The sequence below is a fragment of the Pomacea canaliculata genome, linkage group LG8 (assembly GCF_003073045.1).
Source record: "Pomacea canaliculata isolate SZHN2017 linkage group LG8, ASM307304v1, whole genome shotgun sequence".
In the NCBI taxonomy this organism is placed as follows: domain Eukaryota; kingdom Metazoa; phylum Mollusca; class Gastropoda; order Architaenioglossa; family Ampullariidae; genus Pomacea; species Pomacea canaliculata.
The window spans coordinates 1,441,577-1,468,565 of record NC_037597.1 but is presented as its reverse complement, the minus strand read 5'-3'; the positions used below and the strand labels follow the sequence as shown (position 1 = coordinate 1,468,565).

The 26,989-nt window shown below is 47.7% G+C and overlaps 2 protein-coding genes across 7 annotated transcripts in view; one reads left to right on the top strand and one right to left on the bottom strand.

The window, feature by feature from the left end:
• The first annotated feature begins 6,952 nt into the window (after positions 1-6,952).
• LOC112570273 lies at positions 6,953-25,535 on the top strand. Its single transcript, XM_025248654.1, has 14 exons — positions 6,953-9,235; positions 10,289-11,748; positions 16,210-16,310; positions 16,956-17,072; positions 17,234-17,384; positions 17,776-17,976; positions 18,239-18,355; positions 18,709-18,804; positions 19,248-19,374; positions 19,790-19,896; positions 20,084-20,137; positions 20,572-20,577; positions 21,039-21,116; positions 21,442-25,535. Exons 1-14 carry the CDS (start codon positions 9,043-9,045, stop codon positions 24,445-24,447), a joined length of 5,814 nt encoding a protein of 1,937 aa, XP_025104439.1. The 5' UTR covers positions 6,953-9,042; the 3' UTR covers positions 24,448-25,535.
• Positions 25,459-26,989, bottom strand: part of LOC112569820 (neutral alpha-glucosidase AB-like) — a 29,679-nt gene continuing 28,148 nt past the window's right edge. For all 6 annotated transcript variants that reach the window (XM_025247813.1, XM_025247816.1, XM_025247811.1 and 3 more), the window contains one exon: positions 25,459-26,331. In XM_025247813.1, coding sequence (XP_025103598.1) covers positions 26,225-26,331 — 107 coding nt within the window. In that variant the 3' untranslated portion in view covers positions 25,459-26,224. The remainder of the gene's footprint in view (positions 26,332-26,989) is intronic.

The following is a 26,989-nucleotide window of genomic DNA, read 5'->3' as shown; positions in this document are numbered from 1 at the left end:
CAATACAGTTGTTGTTGTTGTTGTGTGAAAGATGTGGAAAAGGTCGATGATGATTAAACAAAGGGTCACACGAACGAGAACGTGACCAGCCTGTGACCACGCCCCCTCCCGATGACGTCACTGGAGGGCAGGCAAGCGTGTCGCGCCAATTCCTCGTGCGGAACTGTCACGTGACGGTGTAGTGCGTGGCGTCACCGCCAGGCGACTGCTGACAGTCGGTGCACACATCTACTCACTGGCATGTCGAGTGGTTGACACGTTTATCGCTGGATACAAGTGGCTGCAGACGAGTGATGGCAGATAATATCGCGTGTGCGTGACGGGATTAAGGGGAGGAAGACAACAAAGAGTAAGTACTGTGTGTGAGAGAGAGAGAGAAGGAGGAAGAGAAATGGATAAGACACTATCTACTCACAGGACAACGTGGTCAGAGCACAAGTATGCGCTCACACCTGTCGGTGGTCGTCACGTGACGAGAGCTGTGACCTCTCGGTGTCCGGTGCTGTGGCTGTTGACACCAGTTGTTGTGTTTATGTTTGTTGTGTTGCACTTGTTGACAATTGTTGGCCGATGAGACTGTTTGTACATCAGGTGGGATTATTGAATGTTTGTGGCTACAGGGACAGACAGACCAACACAACAGCGACCTCGGGTGTCTAACATGAATGTTGTACACTGTTGTCTAAACTGCACGTGTGTACGTGTATGTGTGAGAGAGAGAGAGTAAACAAGGGGGGGGGGAGGGAGGAAAACAAGGGTTGTGTACCATTCCTAGGACTGATCATGAGCATCTTCACACTTCTGTCAGTAGCTCCGTTGTCTTGTTAACATTGGGTAAATTGTTTGTTTGTCTGAACACCGAGTGTAGTTATCACAGGAGATGTTGCAGTAATGAAACACATCATTCAACGTCTGGGTGTGGAGGACAAGAACATCACCCGTGCTCCTGTGAGGTCGGGTAGAAATGCTCCTTTGTTAGTTTTTCCCTCTGTCTTTTCGCCCATTGGCGTTGATGTGAAGTAACAGGTCAGACAGGAGGCTCCTCAACTTCTTGTCACAGTCTGACCTTCCCTGGAGGTTCCTTTGATCTCACCTCGTCTGTGTTGTGACAATTGTTTCTCGGGGCGTCAACACCCGAGTACGGTTCACCCTTACATCCCCGGTGGTGAGGGTTGTTGGTGGTGTTTAGTACACTCAATCGCTGTCGTAGTCGGTGTCGGCTTGATCTCAACTGTTTCCTCCACAAACACACCGCCACCCCAAACTACACCACCCCTCCAACAACTCCGCCACCCTGCCATCATGTTCACTGATGAAATCTGGGGTATCTTAGTGTCCGGTAAGCGGAGGTCTTGTGGCTGTAGGGACATTACACTGTGAGTGGTTCACTGTGCCTTGCAGAAAGACAAAATTTAGACAGGACCCATTTTTTGTTTCACCATTTCTTTCATCCCTGATTCATCGGGCTTCCGTTTGTTGGGGAGTAAATGGAGTTTCCCACTCACTCGGGGCCGAGCCTCCATTCGGCGACTTGTTCCGGCGTCGGGTGCACCACCCGGTCACAGCGCCTCGTATGTGGAGCGGAAACACAGTCATCGGGAAGTTAGTCGACCTCAGTGTCGTATAAGTAAACGTGTGTGTGGGTGTGTGGGTGAGTGAGTGTGTGTGAGTGTGTGTTTGAGTGTGGGTGTGTGAGTGTCACACTGAGTGTGGGTGTGTGTGTGAGTGAGTGTGTGGGTGTGTGTGTGAGTGTGGGTGTGTGGGAGAGTGTGTGAGTGAGTGTGGATGTGTTTGGGTGTGGGTGAGTGTGTAAGTACTTAGGAAGTAGAGGGCAACCTGACATCAACTGCACCAACGATTTAGAAATGCTTACATTATATATATGTGTGTGCACACACGCACGTCGGAAGTGGAGGGCGCCGGAGATGAAGACCAAAGCACTGTCTGTGTGAGAGAGAATGTCCGTGGTGATGAGCTGAAGCCATTGTGTGACACACATTTGTACTGACATACTTTGCTGATAAAGCACGCAGCTGATGAATACACACTGTGTCCACAACACTGACATATGAATACACACTGTGTCCCAAGTACTTACATACGGGTGAGTACACAAACACTGAGTGGATGACATCGCTGTCACCTGAAATTCTTTGTTTGCACCTTCAGCACTGCATTAGTGCCAGGTCCTTGGTGTCGCCCCCACCTCAGTGGTTATTGGGCATGTTTGTTTATGTTTATCTGTGTGCTCAGCTGTATGTTAACGACCAAATATTATCGATGCTTTCGCCGTTAGCCGCTCTCTTCCTTTCTCCACCTCTCTCTCTCACACACACAGACACACGCACGTGTGAGAAAGACACGATGAGAGAAGATGGCGATGTGTGCCCACCCGGTGGTAGAATAAATCTGCGGTGTAGCCGGCCAAGAAGTAGATTATTCTTAATTAGGCAAAGCTCGGACTAGTTGCCTGTGGAGGGCAGACAGCCCGACATGAGTTACTGCTGTGTCCTGTGTGTGTGTGTAGTGGAGGAGGTGCCACCCCCCGCCATACACATCGCCCCCCGGCTTTGCTCCAGCTTTCTTATCGTTGTGGCAGACTCCGATGGCAAAGCAAAATATTACAGAGTGTAGGGGAGGTGGAAACACACCTGCACAGGTGAGAGGGGGTGGAGAGAAAGGGAGGGGAGTGAGCTGCTGAAAACAGTGAGGGTCAGAGGTCACCAGAAACTCTGGTCATGTCTAGTCAGCAGGTCTCCAAACACCGCCACTGCCTTCACAAGTACAGGGTACTGCAAACAACAACAACAACAACAACAACAACAACAACAACAACAACAACAACAACAACAACAGTAGTCCCAGTTTAGTGTCGACACTTGACAGAAAAGTTCAGAGCAACTGAAGATGATTGTTACACAGGAAGATGAAGACGTCCCACCACGAGAGTCAGCGGACTGTGTCGTGGTCAGTGGTGTGTAGCCGGTGACACTAGCTACAGGTACACACTTCACACAGGTAGACAGGTATTGGGTGTTATACAGCGACAATGTAACACAAGTATGTGTGTGTGTGGACGCTCCGCCCCCTTTCTCTCTTTCTCACTTGTCTCCGTACTGCTGGCTTCCCCGTGAAGACGGGTAGAGGGGTAGAGGGTTACCTGCAACGCCTCCCTGTCTACCCTCGTGACGTGGCAACTGAAAGGTGATGTCACTCCTGTGCTGCTCACACACTTGTGAGGTTTGGTGAGCAGGGTTAGCGGATAGCCGAGGGACAAGAGCACTGACGCTCAAACCCAGAGGCCTGAGGTTCGATACCCGTGTTGCGCAACGAACTAAATCCAGTCGACCAGCTGTTGGAATACGAACCTGACTCCGCACAGGGTGGGGGAAGGTAAGGCAGCGAGGGAGAGATGTACCCTCCCTCTCGCACGAAGCTGGCGACAAGAAAGTGCGATCTCACCCCTCTCACAAATTAAAAAAAAAGGGGGAAAGACTTTTTACCTTGACCTTTTCTATGTTGACAAATTCTGTACGTTGTTTACGGTTGACAGGATGTGCGAGCCTGTGTGTGGATGCCGGGTACGTGATATGTGTACCCCACACACACATGGAGAGCACTTATCACAGATGGCGGTAGGTGAGTGTGTTTGTGCGACAGTCAGACGAGGCGGAGGAATACAGTGTAGTCTGTCCTTCTGTCTTTCACCTCAGTTCTCTGACCGTTGGGGTGAGTGTCCCCTGTGGCGCAGTGGGAAGGCGCTGAGTTATCAGCTCATGAGTTGGCATCACAAGGTTATCGTTCACATTTTATCGTGCGACGGGTGTCATGTACTTCTTTCTCGGTGACACCCGGTTGTAGTAGTCGCCGGCTCTGAGTACCGTAGTCTCCTCCTCCTTCCATCACTCCTTTATTCCCGTTTGAAGAAATGCAGGGTACTGGCTACAAGGAATCACAGGAGGGTAGAGAGGACCACAAGACAGTTCAGGGTACTGGCTACAAGAGGACGTGTACAGGGTACAGACTGCAGGACCCCTACAAGAAGGATCCACAGGGTGGTAGAGGAATCTGACCACAGGGGCCTGCCACACGGTAGAGTCAGGTGGCGCCAGTACAGTACACGACGTACCCGGGGTGTTGCAGGAGGGACTACAAGGCTACAGACGGGGTGTAACGGGTGTCAGTACTAGTGTACCTACGTACAGTCGTGTCGTACAGTGTACAGTGTGTGTACCCACAGCGCGGGTACTCATCGTAGTATTGTACAGTACGTACATCCTACATACCCGCTGATAACGACGGGTGCCTCTGGTCACGAGGTCAACGACCTGCAAGCAGGTCATGTTGTTATCATGGGGACAAGTGGAGGGGTCAGGTCACAAGGTCGCGGTCGTACGGTGCGTTTGATCTGATGGAGGGGTCGGGGTCGGGCTGCAGCAGGCGGAATGCGGGTCAGGGTCGCGGTGTCGGGTGCAAGGATGCTGCACGAGCGACTGAAGCGTGAAGTGGAGACGATGATAGCAAACCTTGGTTTGAAGGTCGGAGGTCAAGCCGCGCATTCCTGCTCATTGTTGAGTGTCGTCACTCACACATGCACGCGGCGGGCGGCGAGAATGCGCTGGGGTCACGTGCACTCCACTAAATGTTGTGACTGCTCACTGTTCACTGTTCACATAATGTTAGAATTATTCAGTCCTGGCTGCCCCGTGTAGCACTAGTCCACCCGTTGTCTGGCTAACGCAGTCTGGAGTTGTGTACCCTGGCCACCAGATGCGGGTACTCGCATCACGTGTTTAGAAATATTTTGCAAGCCTCGGGTGAAGTGGCGCTGCCAGCCACTCAGGGCAAACACCGAGGGTATGTTACCACGTGACCTTTGCACTGACGGTGCCTACAGACTGAGGGGCCAGAGTTGCCTGCCCACCCACCCCTAGTCTGTGTCGGAGTATTTCTGGATGCCAGCACTCACGGAATGACTGTCAGAAGCTCAAACCTTCCTGTCTTCTGAGTGGCGCGCGTATCTGACGCCGGCGATGTCTTATCTTGCGACAACAAAGCGACGTCAGTGCTTATCGGCGGGTGACGGGGTGGCTGACGTTCACGGGGCCCGAGACTCGGGACGAGAGTAGGAGTGGCTCACCGTGGAGCGAGACTACAGACAGCATCGCCGAGTGTGGTGGTGAGTGCGGCAAGTGGAGAGAACTGTTTGTAGACGTTCGTCTGTCGTGACGACGATGCGCGAACAAGCAGACGAGGGGCGAGATGTGCGGAGAGATGTGAGAGGAGATGTGATTTCACTAACCGCCTTTTATCGCAAACGTGGGTGGCGCCCCAACCTCCCCCCAGCCTCCTCCTGCGGCATGCTTACGAGACTTGAAGCTGTTCAGACCATGGTGAATGGCCGGGTGGGTGGAAGTCGGTGAAACGTGGCAGCGTGGACAGGGTGTGGTGACTGCACGTGTGGCTGACCCCAGAGGTCACGCCTGACTGCTGCTGGATGACCGCCATGTTGGAGGGGGAGGGGACCTGTGTGCAGGTCAGTAAGGGTGCTCGTGGAGAGAACGTGGAGAAATAGGTCTGCATCACGTGACCCGAGGCGTTAGAGATGCACGTGCTGGCTGTTCCTGATGGAGTTTGTCTCTCCTGTCCGCACTGACATCACGGTGTTCACGCAGGATCCGAATCACGTGATTTCCACATTTCCCGACATTAGTAGAGCTACATGTCTGTCAGCAAACTGTAGTGTGACATTAGTGTACGTTCATCTACAATTTATTGTCAGTGAACCGTATCATGACATGTCATGTCATTGTGGGGAAACTGTGCTTTAGTCTGTCGTGTAACTTCCTGTGTACCTGTGCAGGTGTCAGTAGACTACTGCCATGTAGTGTGACTGTCAGTGTCAGTGTGACTGTCAGTGTCAGTGCCAGTTGGTGGGTATTGTATCTGTACATCTGTCACCCACCCTGTGTCCGAGGCTGACTTCTCGTGACCGGCGCTCAGTGCGCTAGTGACCAAGATCCTAAAATCCTGTTTTCCAATGGTTGCTGGAGGTTGTGGGGAGGATTCTCGCACCTCCACGTGCAGGAAGTGACTGTTGGTGTGTATCAGTCAGGCCAGACTGGGTTCACAGCATCTGATAAACTGCTGGGCACGGAGAACCACTCACGTCCTCGGACACCATAGGCGGGCCGCGGGGTGATATCTCTCCTCTAACCTATGACACACAGTACTCGGCGATACGTGATCTCGCTCTCTTATCGCTGCAAGGGGGGAAAAGGCGGGAACGCGGGGCTTCATCCTCCTACCCGACAGTGGGTGTGATGATGGAGGGTGGCGTGGGTGTGGTGATGGAGGGCGGCGTGGGTGTGTGGAGGGGAGAGAAGCTGACTGCGTTCCTGCTGTGCAGAGAAAGATGAGGAGGGAGGTAAGCTGATAGGACAAGACGTAGTACCTCCGGGCGACTGGCGAGATGAAAGCCAGCAGGCGACGTGGAACCGCCTCAGTCGGCTGTGTGCAGCCACACACACAACGTAGTGCCGAGCCCACAAGGTGCGGGAGCTTGCGAGGTGGGCCCCTGTGATGCGGACCTGGGTGGGCCCGAGCAACATCTGTCTAAAGAACATCAACAGAGCGTCGGAGGTTCGTGCGGAACCGTCGGGTGTCGTCGCCTGCATCTTGTTGACCGCTCGCGGACAGCGTGTTTGTCAACACTGCCTTGAAAATGTCACGTGACAGAGGTTTGTTGATGTTGTGAGAGGTGATTGAGACGAGGACCTTACAACTCGAGCCTGTCCATCGTTCAAAAAGATTATTGAAGGCAGCTCGGAGTTACGTGGTGTCGACGTTGACGTCAGCTCGGAGTTGCGTGGTGTCGACGTAAACGTCATCTCGGAGTTACGTGGTGTCGACGTTGACGTCAGCTCGGAGTTGCGTGGTGTCGACGTAAACGTCATCTCGGAGTTACGTGGTGTCGACGTTGACGTCATCTCGGAGTTACGTGGTGTCGACGTTGACGTCATCTCGGAGTTACGTGTTTTAAACCTTCACGTATCGTCGTCGCCTTCAGACTGTCCACTTAGACTCACGTACAGACCGTCTGTCTCACTGCGGAGGGCAGAAGGCGTGAAGAGATGTTCACCTGCTAAACACTGGAACTCTGTGAACACAGCTTCTACAGACGTCATTGCTGTCATCTTGACTGCTGGCCGTGTCAAAGGTCAGGTCAGGGCTCTATCTCCATTGTCCTTCGACTTATTGTTTAGGGGGAGGGGCGACCCCTGTCATCTGATGTGGACATGGCGGCTGAGCTCACCTTGTGTCTCCCTGACCTCTGTGACACCGCCTTGTGACTTACCAACGTGTTTACGTGACTGTAAACATGGTTTACGTGACTGTTGTCATCACGTTTGTGCAGCTCGTTTCGAGGTTTTCGCTGGTTGCCAGATTGCTACCCTGAGATTATTTGATTGTCATTTCTGTTTCACGTGTGCGAACGTCGGTCCGCTCTGTTGATGACGTCAGTCTCGACCGCTGTCTCTTGACAAAGGTAGACATCAAGGTAGACATCAAGGTAGACATCAAGGTGCTTAGTCCGTGATTCAAACAGCAACTCGTTTGTGACGAGCATGTCGCGAGAATGTCAAGAATGCGTTACAAATGGCGGGTGGACTGTCTTGACAGGAGGCGGGCACCCGCCTAACCTTGAGTGCTGCTTCGTGTGACGTCAGGAGGGTGATTGACGCCTGCCCTCGTGGTAATGCCTGCCCTCGTGGTTAACGCTCGTGGCAGTAAGTCGTCGGCAGATTTAGTGCTGCGTCGCTCGACACCGCGGATGGAGCTTGACAGCTGTGACGTGTTCTGTGTGTGAGGACAGCTGTGACGTGTTCTGTGTTGTGAGGACAGCTGTGACGTGTTCTGTGTGTGAGGACAGCTGTGACGTGTCCTGTGTTGTGAGTAGAGTGATAGCGAAAACAAAATGTTTATTTCACGCTTTGGACAACAGCGATTTAAAAGCCGCCAGTCAACGTTGATGTTGTTGTCATGCATTGTTGTGGCTATGGGGTCCTGATCACGTGGTTGATGTGTAGCACTGAACACGTGACGTGGTGACCAGTGGTCGTGTGCTGCATACTTCGTGGTGCCGACCTCGCGCAAGCTTTCGTCTGGGCGGAGCGGGACACCCCACGGGTCATCTGAGGTCGTAGCCGCCGTGGCCGCAGTATATCTCACGTCCCCATTCACCTGCCACAGCGTGGGTGTGTCTCCGGCTGTCTCCGCCCACACCTTATCTACCCAGATGACAGGTCCACTGGTGCGAGATCAGATAACCCGCACCCTCCGTCTGACAGAAGCTGGAAGGCGTGTGAGTCAGTTCTCTGTCGAGTACCACACCGTGGTCTAACCACACCGCGTGGCTGCCCTCCACCCGTCACCGTTTCCAATGACGTCACAGAGGCCAGTGAGTGCCAGTGTTTTCATCAACTTTGATGACATGTGTTCAGAGCAGAGCTGGCGACATCAGTGTGAACACGTGTCCCTGTCTGAGATAAGGATGTAGGTAGCGGACAGACTCTAGTACGCACAGGTAACAAACAAAAGTCGCGAGACTGGCGAGGACACGTGTGGAGGAGTGTGGGAGGGTCTGTCTTCACTGAACGTCTCGGTGTGAAGACTACCTGTGACCTTACACGTGGCTAGCCAAGATGTTTTGTTTGTAAACAGTTGTAGTCTATTTACAGAGTGTGTGGGAGGGACACGCCTGGTGGTAGATGCGCATGCGCTGACTGCCGACCGTTGTGTACGGACAGACGTTGGCATCGTGCGGCGCCTCAACGTCCCCCTCGGGTCAGAGGCCACAGGAAGGCACTCGCCGGGGTACCTCTGTGGGACGGAGGGAGGGACTCTGGAACATCATTCACGCATTCCTCTGTGCTTCCATTCTCAATCCCGCCACCCGCAAGACCACCTTCCACACCTGGCTAAGAAAATTCCGAAGAAAGGAGGAGGAGAGTTGGACTTGATGAACAGATGTGAGTGACGATGGCGAGTGGCGCCTGTCCTGACGACAACAACAACAACATGAACGTGTGTGATAACGGGCTGTCCTTGGTCGTGTGCGCCGAGTGCCAGCGGCTGCACTGTCAGTTCAGGTGCGAGGTGATGGTGACAAGCGGCGACCAGGTGTCGGCTTCAGACACCTGTCGCTATTCCATCACCTGGGAGGAATTCTTTGGTAGGTCTAAACCTTCCCAACCTTGACATTTGCATGTGGATTTGCTCTCTACGTGCTCGTTACGTCTTATCTACGTGCTAGCTAACCGTCGTTCCCCTGTTGTCTGCGTGCTAGCTGTGTGTTGTCCACCCGTTACCTGCCCGCTAGTTGTCCGTTACCCGTTTGTTACCTGCTCGGTGAGGACCAGCTGTCGTGAGGAACACAGACGAAGATGCCTACGATCAACTGCACGATGCGTCTCGTCTCACCTGTAGCAATGGCGACCACAGCAAACAGCCAACCGCCGCTGTCATGATTTGATATAACAAATGATTAAAGGAACATTTTTATGAGGAATTGTTTGTTTGCGAGATGTTGCGCCGCCACCCGTGTAGCAGTCGGCACCTCAACTAACTAACCACCCAGGTAGCACTACTTACACCGGGTAGGTGGGTGGTGTGCGCGGTTGTCTTGACTCTGTGAGCGGGGTGGCCTGACTACCAGCGCCACCTACAGTCTTCTGTCAGCACGTTAGTCTTACTGCTGGCGACTTGACATCAACACGACATCTGTAGCAGGTAGACACACAGGTGTGCAGGTGTAGCTCGGGCAGTAGTCTCTTGACTCCAAATCTCTCTGAGCGGTCACACGGTCGTGTGTGTGCATGTGTGTAATGTGTGTGTAATATGTTTGTGTGTGTGTAATATTTATGTATGTGTGTGCGTGCACGTGTGTGTATTTAACCACGCACAGTTTTCTTGCTGACATCTCGGTTGCTGGTCGACACTGTTGATGTCGCTGCTGTCAGCGATGTCCTCATTCTGATTTCGCCCTGTGACTCGTCATATCAAAGCTGACCTCTGACCTCCTAGTTAATTGTCAGGAGATTCTTGTCACGTTCATGTTGCCTCACAAACTTCTCGTGTAAATGTTATTTACCTGTTGCAGCTGTAAACAACTTATTGTTAGTTTTCTCCTACTAACTGCAGTCTCCTCAATAGCATCGTGTCTCTGTTCTCCTGTAGGAGACGTTTGGCAGTCGATGTCAGTGACAGAAGCCATCTTCTTTTACAGGCTCTTCCCTCGACCTCGCGCCCTCCCTGCTGAACCTTTACGACAACCTCGCCACCGAGGCGGAGGACAGCGTCCAGCCAGTGGTGCGTGACGACGACAGCCAGCGCGCATCGCACGTGCAGGGAATCTGGGTGACCAGCTGCAGCACCCAGCGCCGCCTCCTGCTTCCATGCAGCCTCGTCCCCTCCGGCCGTCCAGCATCGTTCGTGGAGCCGCCCACCATGCTGCCCGCCGACAAGGAGACCAAGAAGCGGCCCCTGAGCGTCAGCTCCCTGTCGTCTGCTTCCTCCACTTCCCTCCCGCGCCTGCAGCTCAAGCGTCCCAACCTGTCACGTGACGCGGACGGAGACCATGTGTCCAGCACTTCCTCCCTGTCCGTGACCTCAGACCTGTCGGTGACCTCAGACCAGCGTGGAGAGATGATGGCTGGTGTCATGGAGTCGGACAACGGCGAGTCTGTGGACAGGAGGAGGAGCCAGGGCCTGACATCGACTGAAGGGGAGGCGGACCTGCAGGGGGAGAGCTGCCTGGTGTCGCAGGACGTGATGCCGAGACCCAGCAGCACAACAGGACAGACAGGACAGACAGGTACTCCTGTGTCACCAACACAGACAGGTACTCCTGTGTCACCAGAAGACAAACAGAGTGAGTGCGAGGACCATGAGAAGAAGGGTCAGACCTCGCTGGGAGGTGCCTCCAAGATGGAGCCCATCGTCATGACGCCGCTGCACAGCACCTTGAGACCCGTGGTGCTCAGCGTGCCTGAGAGCATTCGCAGACTGATGCGTGGGGGCGCTGCTGCTGCTGCAGACTGTGGTAGTGTCAGTCCTCCGCTACCTTCTTCCAAGGATTCTGGTGAGAAGACATCGCCGTCGTCGGTGTCGGCAGGAGCGCTGCAGTCGTGTAGTAGCGGCGGTGGTGAGGGTGAGCCAGTGACGTGGACGCCTCTCTCACCCACCGCCATGGCTCGCCGGAAGTTCCTGTCCTCGCACTTTGACCTCCCAGAACTCCCGCACATGGGATTGTCTCCCCACGACGCCGTGGCCGCAGCTGCGCTTCCTGATGGAAGGCCACCTTCGACCTCTGACTGCTCACCTTTGACCCCTCAGGACGCGACCTCAACCGAATCTTCACCTTCATCCCTGCAGGTTGTAGCCGCAGCAGAAACTTTCTCCTCGGATTCCGCGACCCCCTCCCCAGTCACGGACGGCAACCCAACGCCTCCCCCGAGTGTGGAGACCTCGGCCATGGAAATGGACAAATCGGTGGAGGTCAAAGGTGACACGATGCCCTGTGCCGTGGAGGGGGTCGCTGCCCGCGGGGAGGAGGTGGGAGGTGGGGCTCGAGGGGGCAGCACCAAGGGGGCGGGCAACTCCTACGTGACGTACGTGCAGCGCGTGGTGGCGGAGATCGTGGACACGGAGCGCGTGTACGTCGACAGCCTGCAGGCCATCATCAAGGTAGGCAGCTTGGGTGGCTGGCTGGATGGGTGGATGGATGCCTAGCTGAACGAAGGGAAGGATGGCTGGATGCTGAGCGAAGAACGGTTTCATTTAGAGAGACATTGAATTCCGAATAGTGCGGTGCGGATCCCGTCATCTCTCAGAATTCATTCTCATGTCAGAATTTGTTGCGTCTGATCCTGCTTGCTATCCTGCCCGCTCGTAGTCTTCCTTGTCTACCTGTGTGTCTACTTGTATGTCTACCTGTGTGTCTATCTGTGTGTCTACCTGCCTGCCTTCTGGAGTATATGTTGTGTACCTGCCTGTCGGTATTCGTCGTCTGCCTGTCGAGATTGCGTTTTGCTTTTTTTTTTTTTTTGTCATTGTCTTCGTTCCACGATCATCTAGACGACGGTTGAGATGGTGACGAGTGAGCTACCCCTCACTCCCCGTAACCCTCCTGTCCCCTGGCATCACCTGTAATCCTGTTCACTTTACTCTCGGTGCCGAGGCTCGTCGGCCTCGTTATCGCGCTGCCAGCCTGCAGTCGGAGTCGTTTGTCTCTGCCAGGGACTAGACACCGCGCCCCGCTATAGTCAGGTAGCGGCAGGGGGGATAACTGTACTATAGCCTCCCCTTGTCACCTCACACTCCAACAGTACAATGTTTTACTTCATTCACTTTGGGCAGCAGCCTCCGCCTCCACGAGGACCAAATTATTTTTGTCAGAACTGTAGGAAATTCTTTTGGTTTTTCCATTTTTCATTCCCACAGCACGGTTTGTTTGTTTGTTTTTGTTTTCTTTTTGCGGGTGGCGGTGGGAGTGTGGAAAGGACGTGCCTTATCTTTGTAGTTAATGCGATCGACTTGCAATCTGAAGGTCTGTGGTTTTAAGGCTAGCCTGGGCCTGTAACCGGAAATCTTTTCCTGGCCGCTGATTAATCACAGAAGATAAACTGCGCAGGAGGTGACGGTTGGGCTGAACCTTGCAGTTGCCACACACTAGGCACGATGAACCATGTTCATTGTCTCCACGGCCTCTAGGCTATGCACCGTGTAGTCGCTTGTTCTTTGAATGAAGTGTAGAAAATGTGGAGAGGGACCTCAGCCTGGCTACTGTCATGGTTACTGTAGGCTACGACTTTAAACACAAGGCGTCAATAAACAACAACACATGCATCAAAATATTTACTTATCGAGAAAGAAGTTAGGGCATTGTAGTTGTCCTTTGTCATACAGGTGACTAGATTGTCGACATTTTATTGCCACTGACCATGTAAGGTCCGCCCACTTGCAGTATGTATTGGGATTAAGTGACTAGGTTTAGTCTTTAGGCCAGTTTAACAGATGTGTGGAGGGGGAGGAGGAGGAGGTTGTGGCGGGCTGCTCGAGGGTTGCAGGCTGTAGCTCACCTTCCCAATGTTGTGAGATGTAATCTGCAGACTTCACACCTGATCTAAGAGTTTGTACGTTAGTCTTGTCAGGTTCAGCTCCTCCTACCACGGTACCTGTCAGGGCTGCCACCCTTAGTGTAGGAGGTCTGCCCCCCACCCTACTTCTCAATGGAGGAGGAGTTTCAAAACCAAAGAAAGAATAAAAGATAAAAATATTTTTTTAAAGTATGCATTAAAGAAAATTGCTTACTGTTGTGTAGTTGTATACCTTTGTCACAGAAATCAAATAAAGCAAAAAAAAAAAAAAAAAGCTGCTATGGTCCGAAAGTAGTGTAGTCCAAACTTTAAAAGTCATACAACTCTCGACAAACTGCTGTAGCCAAGGGTATGTTGGTCAGGATGCTGAGTGAAGTCCAAACCTTATTGTGAGCCAGCACAATGCACACCATACACTGGACTTCGTGCGACATTTGAGCTTTGAATGTTTCAGCAGTTTTGCTGGTTAAAAACTACCTGTAGAGATGAGGTCAGTTCACAGGTGTAATGCATGTAGGTGTAGATTAGATCACAGGCAGTGAAAGCTTGTGTTTGTGGCACAGACGTGAGTATGAATGCACGACGCACCTCCAGACAACAGGTGAGATGTAGGGATCAGCTGCTCGTTACATGTTTTTGGAGAATTCCCGGAGTTTAAACTTATTTTTGTAATCAAACGAATCAATGTGTTGTCAACAACAACAAACAATGTAGACCCGGTATTACACAGTTACATCACCCGCTCACTCACACCCCACAACACACACAGATCCTGACATGATAGAGAAAAACTGGATTCTTAGTGATAAAACACCGAAACATGGAGGCCCAGGGAAAGTCCATGGATCCAAGTGGACCATTTATCTGAGTGACACAACTGCTGGACTCACCAAGACTTTGTAAAAGACTTAAAATGTGTGCAGGGGTTAGTATTGGGGAAATGTTTAGAGCTCGGCAATAACTGATAAACCAGAAGCCGACCCTCAGCTTGTGTCCGTAGAAATGTTAGTTTAGTCTTTCCACAGATAAGTAAAAGGTGGGAGAGACGGATCGGGTTGTTTGCGTCACTGGTCCTCACTGGTAATACAAATCTTGGTTTGCTAGTTAGCATTTGGCTGGCAGCTGAAATATTAGAGTTGACTAGATACATAAGATACTACACTAGATACATAATTTAAAAGTTGTAACGGTGCTAATGAAGATATCCTGACACCAATTTGCCACCGCAATATTAAGCCTCACAACTTAGCTGCAGTAACTTAATAGTTTCTTTATCAAATATTTATGTATGAAGGTGTGGGTCTTTGACACCGGTTATGTCAGGGGAAGATACTGGCAGTGTCTTGTATACGGCATAAATATGTGCGGTCATTTTCTGTCGTCAGATGTGTTGGATAGACAAACTTCCTGTTAAACTAAGGCTATCATGGCCAGAAATAGATAAGTGATCCTTGTATGCACATAGCCATGCTGCTATGCTTGGGAGCCTCAGCAGGAAGCCACCATCAGACTAAAAGGCTAATCAGAGCTATAGCTATAGTCACATAAATCACTCGGAGCTATAGCTGTAGTCACATAACACTCAGAGCTATAGCTATAGTCACATAAATCACTCAGAGCTATAGCTATAGTCACATAAATCACTCGGAGCTATAGCTGTAGTCACATAAATCACTCAGAGCTATAGCTGTAGTCACATAAATCACTCAGAGCTATAGCTGTAGCTGGTTAACATGAAGAAATCAGCTCAAATGCTTGTATGGTATGACTAGCTTAGCTGTGCACACTAACACTAACCTTTGGGCTGTGAAGACTCCTGATAGTGTCTGAATTCAAGATAGATAATGCAGGGTTTGTGATATATAAAAAGTTTGCACGTGACCTTACTCTCCTTCACATTTTCTTCTGTCCAGTATTTTGGATCCAAGAAGACTTAGGAAGTGCAATAGGTTCGTAGACTGCTTCTGCAGAAATTCACATTCATGGTCATGGAGACCATTCACCAACTTGCATTCGCTCTAATATTTCATACTGCATAGACTTCATAGAGGTCCCAGCGCTGTGATTCATGAAACGTCAGCATCGAGGTTGAAAAGCAAATGCACTTTTTCTAGAGGCCTGGGTGTGAAAGCCATTCATAGTCAATAGGAGTTTGGCTTTGAAACGATATTAGTTTGCACTGCTGGCAAGGGATTCGCATTGATGGTGACAGTTTATAAAGACCGAGATCATTGGCCTGCAGTCTATGCTTGTTTATATGAATTTGAATATATTTTGTCAGGTGACAAAGGGACTTGGCTTTTTCAAGTTAGGTAGGTAGAGTATCGTGGTCAATTGTCAGTCACAGCTTGTCACCTGGTCACAGGTATGAATGATGGAGATTTAAAAAAGTAAACAAAGATGTTTATACAAATATTTGCCTGCCACTTCAGGAATTGCAACGTGATCATTTGCAGGTGTCTGGGGAGTTATATACAGTGCTTTACCTGGATGAACAGATGTTCATAATAACAGTATAACTGCCATGACCACAGATCCTACATCCTGTTGTCATCTGTTGTAGTAGTGTGCAGATATTGAAATGTATGCACATGTGCACACACACACACACTCTCTCCTTATACTCTGTCTTCGCTGAATCTTTGCTAAATCTTTCTGGCGAAAGTACGATACTTCCAAAGACAGTTGATGATTGTATTTCTTCACAAGTTACCTCTGTAGCATTTTTGTGCTGAGAGGCAGAGAAAGCGGGGAGATGGGTTATGGAGGTTGTGGGAAGAATGTGTGTAATATGTCAAACCAGCAAGCATAACCTCCCGCACCTGGCTCTACTTTAACCGTGCCACAGAAAACAACAGTGTGTCCAGAGATGAAATCTGAACCTAAGCTGTGCTCCCTGAGCAACCCATGTAGACAGTACAAAAGAAAACAATGCACAAAGATGTAACCTCTAGATGAAAGTCACTTTTCTGTGCAATAGCATGTTTTTTTATTCGTTAAGAAGCAATAAATATCTGTCTTGTATTTAGAAAGCTGTCTTTGTTCTTAGGGTTACCTGGAGCCATTGGAAAAACTGGAGGGTGTGAAGGTGGCTCACGATGACTTGGTGTGTCTTTTCTGCAACATTCGAGACATCTTTGCTTTTGGAAGGTAAGCTGGCGATTGGGTCACTTCACGCAGCAGCTTTCATCTGCAGACCTTCAGTAACTTTGTGCGTGATACGTGTTGGAAGATCAGCACAACTGTGACATGTGCTAAGGACTGCAGTGATGGCAACACATGAATCTGTACCATTTATTTTAGTGAAATTATATAACTGGTTGCACAGGAATATTATACTGTATGAAATAAGACGTAAAAATGTACTCACTGTCTTGTTAACATTTTACATGTAAAGATGTACACACTTATGAAAAAGAAACTATGAATTTTATTGGCTAACTACTGTTGAAATAATATCACTGAAATATTGTTTCAGAAACCCACCAAACATGATTTGAGTAATCTGTTGCAACAAGTAGTTGAGAAATTAAAAAAATGTGGTCCCTAGAGGACCCCAGCTTAGTAAACAACATTGATGACGTAGGTTTGGTATGTCAACGGTTAAATAGGGGCATGGGGTAGTGGTGCGATTGTTTACTTCACAGCTTATGATGGCTACACCTGTTTGTTTGTCAGCCAGTGTTACAGTACAGTTTACTGTTGATGTAGAGGCACAACAGCTTGTGATGGGGTCCACCTGATAAGCTTACAACTGATGTACAGTTGCTTAGTGTATCACATATTGTTGGTCAGGGTCTTTCTGGCTGATCTGGAGCTGTGTAGTCTGGATCCAGTGGCTGTGGCAGAGTGTTTTGTGAAGCACAGCAAGGGCTTTGTGATCTACACGGACTACTGTACTAATTACCCAAGGTACTACTTTGCCTTGTTTAGTTCAGTTGGAGATGTTTAAATTCATGAAAATAGAGTTATATCTGTTTACTGCAGTGAAAGTAACATAGCTTTTTATTTAAGCATGAGAACACCACAGCATCACCGAGTTTGCTCATCAATGATAATTATTCTCTTTCCAGGGCAGTTGAAGTTCTGACACGCTACATGCAGGATCCCCAGCTTTCGGAGGTTTGCAAGGAATGTCAAAAGGCTTTAGGACATGGACTGCCACTTGGGGCATACCTTCTGCGACCTGTCCAGCGGATCCTCAAATACCATCTGCTACTCCAGGTATGTCAGGTATACAACTACAAGCTTTTTGATGAGCTAATGCTTTTTACCTGACATGTAGTGCTGACGTGTTTCAGGCCATCTTTCGTAGTCCTAGAAGGGTAGAGTCTCCTGGCTTTGTTGCTCTTTATTGATATGTTGATGTACACAAAGTTTCAGTCAATGTCAGTTCTCATCAAAGGCTCATCTACAAGGTCAACGTTAATCTCCAACTAACAGATTTTGTAATTTTTAGAGCAAACGAATCCACGGTGCTGCAGATGCAACATTAAAAATAATACTATTGTTTCTGTGACTATTGAAAGCCCGTGAATTATGTCATCTGGCCTGTCCAAAATTATCATAGAGTTATGTGTCTTTCCCTCCTCATGTAGTCTTCTTGCTTTTGCAGAACATTTTGAAGAACTTTGACAAGAATCGAGCAGGCTATGACACGCTGGAGAAGGCTCTTGGGCAGATGACTGACATGGCGCATCACATCAACGAGATGAAGCGACGCCATGAGCATGCTGTACGCATTCAGGAGGTGCAGAGTCAGCTGGAGGACTACAAAGGCGAGGACCTCACTCGCTTGGGAGAACTTGTAGCAGAGGTGGGTGTTGGCCAGACATGGGCATCTTTGACTGGCCAAGAATCAGTACCTTTGGTCAGGGAGGACTGCCTTTGATAGGTCATGAATTTGCTTTTGACTTGCTGGAAATTGTGCGAAAGCTGTATTTTCATAAAGATGATGGATTTGGAAAAATGTTAAACTGTTTTGTGGGCAACAGAGTTTACGTGCGAGTCCATAGACATATCTTTTATAGACTTTTGCTTCCTTGACACAGCTTTACTTAAAACTTTTTATTTTTCAGGGTTTATTTCGTTTATATGGATCGAAGACAACGCGGCAGGTTTTTCTCTTTGAGAAGGGAATTTTGGTTACTAAGAAGAAAGAAGGGGGCATGTTGACATGCAAGGCCTTCATTTTGGTGAGCTGTCAAGTGCACAGTGTAGATATCAGTTTTGATAGTTAAGCCTTCTGTCATTGTTCGCTGTATTTCCATTTCCAAAAAACAAGCTAACACACCAGCCTCTCATCTGTGAAACAATCTGAAAGGATTTAAGTTTACATCCGACATGAAGACATTCAGACTTGAGTTTAACGTCATGTCATTTATGTCACTGCAGTTTCCTGGTTAGTTGAGTTTTGAAACAAAAACCGCTTTAAAACTGCAATATTTTTTGGTTCTGTCCGAGGCAGTTAAGGAAATAAAAGAGCCATCTTATGTAAGATTTGTTATTCCAAGAATAAAGCTGTTTATTTTTGGTCATCTTTTTGCAGTGTTCAAATCTGATGTTGGTGGAAGTCATACCCAATGAGCCTTTGAGTTTCCAGATAATTCCGTTTGACAACCCTCGTGCCTCGCATACCTTGCAGGTGTGTTTGTGGTGGCCGCCTAGTATGACCTGCTTAGCAGTCAATGGATGAGAGTGATATTGTAGTGAAGAGCAGACTTGAATAATTTTTTTTACAAAACTATTATGGCAGACAAATTATGTGGTGGTTCTGTTGTGGGGGACTCCCAGCTGTTGTTGCCATTGTCATAGAAATGGTGATATGCTGACACAGAAGCAGCCTAATAAGAGCCATGCATTTCTTGCAGCACAGAGTGACACACCTTACACTAGATGGCATTACACCTCCCCATACATGCAAAACTGTTTGCCTTTTGTGTCCTAGCAGTGCTACAAAGAACACAACTTGTAGCTCGGCAACACTTGTTTGTGAAGACAAGGTGGAGTTTGTATCGGGGATGATTGTACTGCCATGTATTGGGACCGAATGAAGTTATTTAAAGGGAGAAATTGTTGATATTGCAGGCTCGCAACATGGATCAGAAACTGCAGTGGTGCCAAGCTATCAAGCAGCTTATCCTGGAGAGCTTTAAAAGTATCCCTGACAATGTCAAAAACCTTGTTATGGCACTTGGACGTAGTCATGACAATGGTAGGTAAACATATTATCTTTGCCTCAGCATTTCTTTGTTATCCTGAGCCTCTGTCTTTACTTGAAATATACCAAATGTACTTTTTAAACTAAGAAACTTTAAACTACATTACGTCATTGAATTCTTCTCTCGTCACCATTTGAGCGGAAGACAGCCCTGTATTTAGCAGCCGATGTTGTAGCCGCAGCTTGCTAGAGACATCATGGAAGTCCCTACCCTTTCCTTTCTGCAGTTCACAATGTTTCCACTGTCAGTAAATTTCATGATGGCTTTGTTCTGTCAAGAACAGTCCAGCCTGCGTTGCCTGTTAGCACCATGATGTATGGATTCAATCGTTCATCTCAAATGCCTTGTAACAGTGACATCTTGGTTGTGTGAGCAACATACACAAGTATCTTTGGTGAATGTGTACAGATGCTGTAGGCAAGGATTCCTTTGACTCACCATGGAAGCACCAGCACCTGGCTCCTGAATACCTTGAAAAACGCAGGTTTAGAAGAAATCAGGTGGCAAAGGGTCAGGTATGAATCTTAATGTCACCTTAACGAATACTCACGTAGAATCATAGCAAGTGGCAGAGAGGCATGAGTAGCAGCTCTTGATATAATACATAGCTCCAGTCCATATAAAAAGAAGGCCTACTTGTTCGTACCTTTTCTGTATGAATTGAATAGCGGTGTGGCTCAGCTTTTTATCATTTTGTTCCAGAGTCTAGTCTGCTTAAACCTCAGAAGCCCACAAATGGTGGCAAGCAGCAAACAGGTACGATATATTTTGAATCCTAACTGAAACTTGTAGGCATTCAAAACTGTTTTAGGAAGCTGTTTGTGGGACAGAGTGGAATAAGGTGGTGTTTAGAGTGCAGTTCTATACTTTACAGATCAGGACTGGCAGCAGATCATTTGAATGTCTCGAGTTTTGATTCATTGATTTGATGCTGTTAATCCTGGTGGTGGTGGGAAATAGTCTACAGATTGTGTGGTGCAATACAATCGTTGGGCGGCAGGGAGAGCATTATACAAAAGACTGTTTTACAGTCAGTGTAGAGTGAAGCAAAAACAAACTGGAGTGTTTGACGGATGTCATGGGAGGGAAATTTGTTGAGTGATATACGTGGTCGAGGGAAAGCTAGCAATGTACATTTCAGAGATTTTTGTTTTCAAATATTATAGTGTTCAGTCTTTCTGTTTGTGCAGGGGCCCTAAAAAAGGTACGTGGTCTTTGCCATCATCTTATCATAAAATCTGTGGCGCACGCTGTGTGCTGGTTATCAATGGTAGTATAAAGAAAGATGTAACAAAGATTCTATTTCTTTTGATGGATTGAAAAATCAGCTCTGGTATGATTTTCTCTTGCAACTGCATGTGAATGTTTCAGAAAAATCAGTGTTCCTACCTCACAGAAAGGCAATGGCATTATAATTAATCTAATAGCCTTGCCTATATAGGGACAGTGAACTGTTAGTAGTTCGCAGCATTTACAGTGTGGCATGTGAATGGCAGACAACTCTTCTTCCACCACCTTTCACCTACTCAGATAATCTAATCAGGTACCCATTTGTGGTTACAGGCCTGAAATCATTTATTTTAAGGTATCTTTTGCCTCTTTTGTTTCTGTCATCATGCAATAACAATGATCTTGGTTTTTTTTGGCCATCTTTCAGCCGTCTCCTAAAGCCCAGCACAAATCAGATTCTAAATTACTGCCTGGTGGGCGAGACAGAGCACGTAGTTTGCCCGAGGTGAGAATCTGTTACTGCATGGCTTATTTCATGATGAGTTATTCAGTCATAGAGACGGCTTTATTGTTACAGACAATATTGTGGTACCCTAGCACCAAGGTAACTCCTTCCCCAGTCATTCCCGAATTTTAATTACAACAAGTTAATGAAATGTATTTTTGTTTAAACCCATGAAATCCTTGAACAGTCCGAATCTAAAAAGAAACATACGGAGCCACAGTGCACAGTCCACTCCAACTAGTTCATCTGAAAGTTGTTGAGAGCTTCTAGTTTTTAATGAACATGGCCCGGAATTGATGCTTACATAAAAGTCTGTTTGCTGCAGATGCTGGCCAAGACTTCGCTGCCCGGCATCGTCGCACCAACTGCCTTCGCTGCTGGGTCTGCTAGTCGGCAAGCTGTTCCTGTAGCAGCACCTAAAAGCATGGCCACTATGGACGATAACCTCACACCAGATCCAGGCACCAAGCAGACCAACTCCACAGACAGCATTCAGCTGCGGGGCTCCAGCTTCAAGCGAGCCATGCGCATGAAGCCAGTCACCTCACAGGATCTGACCTTTTCTGTCCCAAGGGAAGTTGCTCTCATGGTTGATGACTCTCAAAGCAAACCAAAAAGTAAGTGTGAAAGTAAGGACAGCACGACAGGCCAGAATGATTCCAGCCCTTCAGAGAATGGAGAGTCCAGTGATGCAGATTCTGATGGCCTGCATGAAGACAGTGGCCACAGTAGAGTTGGCAGCAGCAAAGCATCCATGTATTCCAGCATGCCTGCGCTTAACACCCCACCAAGGCGATCCAGTCAACAGATCAAAAGTAGTGACGCTACCTTCAATAAAGGAGACTTCTCTAAGAGTTCAGATAGCTTGTCAGGGGATGGTGGCCCTGCCACTACTGCTGATGCGATAGAAGCCAAGCACCAGTACAGGCGGCGTTGGGAGGTTGCTGACGATGGCTTAAACAAGAAGGTACCAGCTTTCCATGATACGTATCTGCGTAGATCGCGTGAAAATCTGATCCGTAACAGAGCTGTGCGTATTGTGGATGGCCAAGGAGCTAAACTGACAAATTGGGGTAGCGTTGACAAGTTGTCCCATGGCTCCCTGACTGACTTATCTCACCTCAACGAGGACCCGTGGGTACGTAACCCTCATAGTTCATCCAAGGACTCTGCTGTTTTTCCTGGAAAATCTTACACTCTTCCTGCTCGGTCAGCAGCAGTGAAACTGCGCACGCAGAGCATGCCGGTGGCTCAGAATAATGACTGGAGTCCTAAAGGCTGCTCTAGTGGAAACCTAGAGGGACTGCCCTCTACTAAGGAGAATCTTGACTGGCTCGTATACTTAAACAGGAACTCTAATGATCCGGACATTAAAACACGGGCCGGCAGTCTCAGCAGACTAATTGGACCAGTTTCTGGTGCTTCTGATCCAAAGCTTCCAAATACTGTTAAGGATTCCAACATTGTCTCAAAATCAAACTCTTTATGCAGGGATACCATCAAAAGATACTCATTACAGTTGTCCGATAAAGAGAAAAATTTCTTCTTGGACAGACCCAGGGTCACCAGTTCGGAGCAGCCCAAGACAAGGACTAGCAAAGCTGGTGGTGAAGATGAGGCCCTAAGAAAGGGACCTAGAGATGCACATGCATCCTCTAGACAGCAAGATCAAGTGTCATCTGATGCAGAACAAGACATGGAAGTCACAGCCACATCTCCACCAGCATCTGCAAGGCACCAGAGATCTCGGTTCTCAGGGACAACCCAGACAACACTAATCTCATCAGATCCAGCAACAAGCATCCCTTCCAGTGCATCTCTCCCAGTGGAAAATGTGGCAGTACCACAGAAACACTCAGACACTCCCCAGGGCTTAGCACAGAAGAGTCTGCCGCACACCTCGCAAACAGATGGTTTGTCACTGCAGGAGCACAGTATGATTGCAGAGATGGAAAAATACTGTGAAACCAACCAGCCAACACCTGCAGTTGGAAAATTTCCATTTCATGATAATTCACACCCAACACAGCAGGCAGTGTCTGGCAGTGAGGACATTAATATCAAACGTTTGTCTGATGTGTCAACAATCTCCTCCTCCTCCAATGAAGATAGTATCGTTCTGCAGCAGGGTCATGGCCATCGGGATCCAAACCTGAATCGCCTGTCTGGAGTGTCAACAATTTCAACCTCATCCTATGACAGTATGAACAGCAATTCTAGTGATAGTCTTGTGGGCACTCTGAAAAACAAGCTGACAGCATTGACACATAAATTAGGACTCAAGCATAAGGATGATGATACTCAGTGTGTTTCTAACAAAGATAGTTGTGCTTCAGCTGCATCTGGCAAACCACCAGCTGAACTACAGGAAGTTCTCCGAGAGCACGCTTTAGGTTCCTCATTGATTGGTTCTCGTATGGCAAACACCGCAGCTGTGGGTGCTAAAGGTGATCATGGACAAGACGAGGAAGCGCTGTCTTTGTGCAAATTCTCTAGCCAAGAAAGCACTTCTGAGCCTTCAAACATTTTTGTCGTGGATTCAGGACTGAATCCAACAGAAGTGAATGGCATACCTTTAGAGCAGTTGAACCACAGAACCTCTCTGCACAGTGCTGCGTCCGGTGACCAGACATCTCACAAAAAAGCCAAATCATTAGCAGGCAGTGTGAGCTGTTTGGTGCAAGACTCAGGTACGGCAGACATGGCCAGCAAACATCACAGTTCTTGCTCCTCTTTAGATTCAGGAGACAGCTTTTATGAACGTCGACTATCTGTAGCCTTTGAATCGGACATTTTTCTGAATAGTAATCCGTATGGAAAAAGCCAGAGAGAGACAGAGGAGGAGGAAGACAGAGACCGGGTGATGTATGGCAAGTCCATTCGTGAGGTGGTTCAGTACATCGAGGAAAAGTTCAAGCCTCGACAGCTGACGCCCAGAGAAGTTCGACGACGAGAACCAAGCAACCTAATACGCCAGCGCCTTCAGAGTCTTCATAACAGCACTGTGTACCGACCTCATCTCTCTAAGCGATCAGCAAGTGAAGACAGAGGAAGGCAGCGGGACAGGACTCCCCCTCCAGTACATTCAACAGCTCAAAGATCATCCAGGCCAGAGAGTCGAGGTAACCAGTTTATGCATCGAGCACATTCTGGGCACATTTCAAGGGGGGAGGCTTGCAAGCCGCAAGAACAGTCTGACAAAGCCAAACATGAAGAGAAAACAGAAAGTTCTGTGAATCGCCCAGAACAATACCATAATGACACGGACAATCTTGTTATAATGCGCGGCTGGGTGCGCAGTCTTATCACCAAGTTCCAGCAGACTAAATAAGTGCTCAAACCAACATAGATGTTAAGATGAACAATGTGTCTGTATAGAGAAAGCTGTGAACATTTATCAAGGTCTGGAATGTTGCAAATAGTCTGGCTCCACGCACAAACAGGGTTAGAGTTGACTGGCAGTAAACTGTTAAGATTTAAAGTGAACATGCTAGCATATTGTCAGTGCATCAGAGGGACAGATGTTCAGAGAACCTGTAAACACAAACACTGTAGTCTATTGATTGTCGGACAATGGTTGCTAGGTGCCATGTTGGTTGAAAGGGACAGAAGCCTTAAGTGATGTACATAAGATTACTAAGCAGGATGAATTCAGGATGTTTGTTAATTTATGCCAGGGTTCATTATGCATTTATGTGTCAAGAAATATAAAAGGGCAGCTTTCTCTTTACAAGAATTTTTAATGTAAGATACAAATATTGTTCCTTGTATAAATTATGCTTATAATGCAAATGGGCTGCCATGTACAAACCTTTGTATCTCTCTCTAAATATACTTATGAACACTTCTGTAAGAGAATGGAGATGGACCAATCTGGTTTCCCAGCCCAGGTTGAGGGCTATTTTTTTTTCTTTTTATATACTCTTGGTGAAAAGTCAAATCTTGGACCAAAATTTGTACAGTCATTCCAAACTTTCTTTTTTTTTTGGTATGGAGACCAAATTTTTTAAACGCCGTTTAGCTTTGAGGCAGGCGGGAGGGGGGAGAGTAGCAGTACTTCGGTGGTGGGTTGATTATGGTATAATGCACACCAGTATACTGTACTCTTAGACCAGCTGTGGCCAGCAAGCATAGCGTGGCCACAGTATAGTCCACAGTGTATCAGTATGCTTTGTCTGTATAGGACAGGGATAGCACACCCCCCTCCGTCACACAGACTTTCTCTCATGACAGTTCCCAGCAATTATTTGGATAATTAAGTCTTTGATCAAATACTATGTAGAAAGGTTGTACAAGACTTAAGAGTCTAAACTTGCAAAGGAAAAAAACCCAAGACAGCTGGTAGTGTTTTCTATTAGATTTAACAAATTGTGAGCTTTTCATGACATTGATGCTGGTTTCATTAAAATGTGACACTGACATGGATGGCAATGTTGATTTTTAAATATTTTCTTATGTCAGGCTTTGCGCATTTTTTTTTAAAACCCCTTCCCCCTGAGGCCTGCAGCATTTAACACACAACCCACTTCCGTCTATTACAAAATCATGAAAAATTTGCCATTTCTCACTGTTGGAAAATAAATCTAACAATTATAATATGCCTGCATGACACATCAAAGTCAACTGTCTAAAATAAGTACTGCATTACAAAAATTGCACTAATTCGGAAAGAACATGCCATGTTCTTCGCATCACATAACAGATATTCCTAAGCCTAATTGTGCTGTTTATATATATATAGTACATACCCTTCCATCGTAACATCCATGCCACCCAAATCAATCTTTAGAAACAAAGGTGACACTTTGGTCCAGTGAATGAGCACAGCTACCGATTATGATCAGCAAAACGGGGAAAAAATGTTCATAAAGTGGAATAAAATGGTACTAACATAAAACTGAAACTTTTTTTTCCACTGTTAACTAAATAAGTGATTATCCTTTCATTTAAATGGCATTAGGAAAAATGCTCATGAAATATTAGGGTGGAATAAAACATGTAGAGGGTAACTAGATAGTGCAATTTCACACAATTCAGCAGACAGCATACAGCAGACAACTCAAAAGTAATTCCCAACACAATCACTCCCTAGGTATCAGCAGGCATTTTTAGTGAAGAGTTATGGTCCATGGTAATAAAATATTCACCCCAGGCTTTCGAATTACAAGTATTTTTGTTGAGCTGTCATATGTGAATCCCAAATCTTTTGTCTCACCTGAAAGAAAATAATAAGAGCTTATTAGGGCTGTTCAAACAGACTTGCGCTTTGTCCACATGCATTTAATGTTGGCCACTAAAGGCAGTTTAAGGGATACAGAAGGAAGGAAATGTCTATAACAGCATGGGGATCTACGTCAATGGACTGGAGTTTCTCAAGCCTAATATGTGCACAAGTACGGGAGGCCAGAAATCTTAATCCAGAGATGTCCGTGCCACACGTTTTTTGATCCAGTGAAATGGGGATCTATACTTTTATCATTACCTAAATTTGCAAACCATAGTTCCTAGAAACTCAAACCCCCAAAGTCCTTTCATCGCTTTTTTCAGCTTGCACATACAATACCAGGAAAAAAGTCCACAGCTCCAGGCTGAAAAGCATGTTCCCTCTGTCTCAACCCCTAAAACTAACCATAACCCTACCTTGTCAGTATAATACCTCTAACCCTAACCCATACCCCAAACTAAAACCAATCACCAATCATCAGAGTACACAGTTTAGGATACAAATTATAATTTAACTGTTATTGCTATGCACTGAAAGAGGTCAAAACAATGTTGGCAAAAAGGTCCATAGATATGGACAAACAATACACAGCCCCCAACTCTCCCATAGTTTTATTCCATGTACCAAGATATCAGGTATGGATAGTCAA

Excerpts from the sequence above, each read along its gene's own strand:
- LOC112570273 (XM_025248654.1), top strand. The coding sequence starts at position 9,043 with ATGGCGAGTGGCGCCTGTCCTGACGACAACAACAACAACATGAACGTG. Across the intron at positions 17,977-18,238 it reads TGGGAGAACTTGTAGCAGAG|GGTTTATTTCGTTTATATGG; the intron begins GTGGGTGTTGGC and ends TTTATTTTTCAG. Across the intron at positions 19,375-19,789 it reads TGGACGTAGTCATGACAATG|ATGCTGTAGGCAAGGATTCC; the intron begins GTAGGTAAACAT and ends GAATGTGTACAG.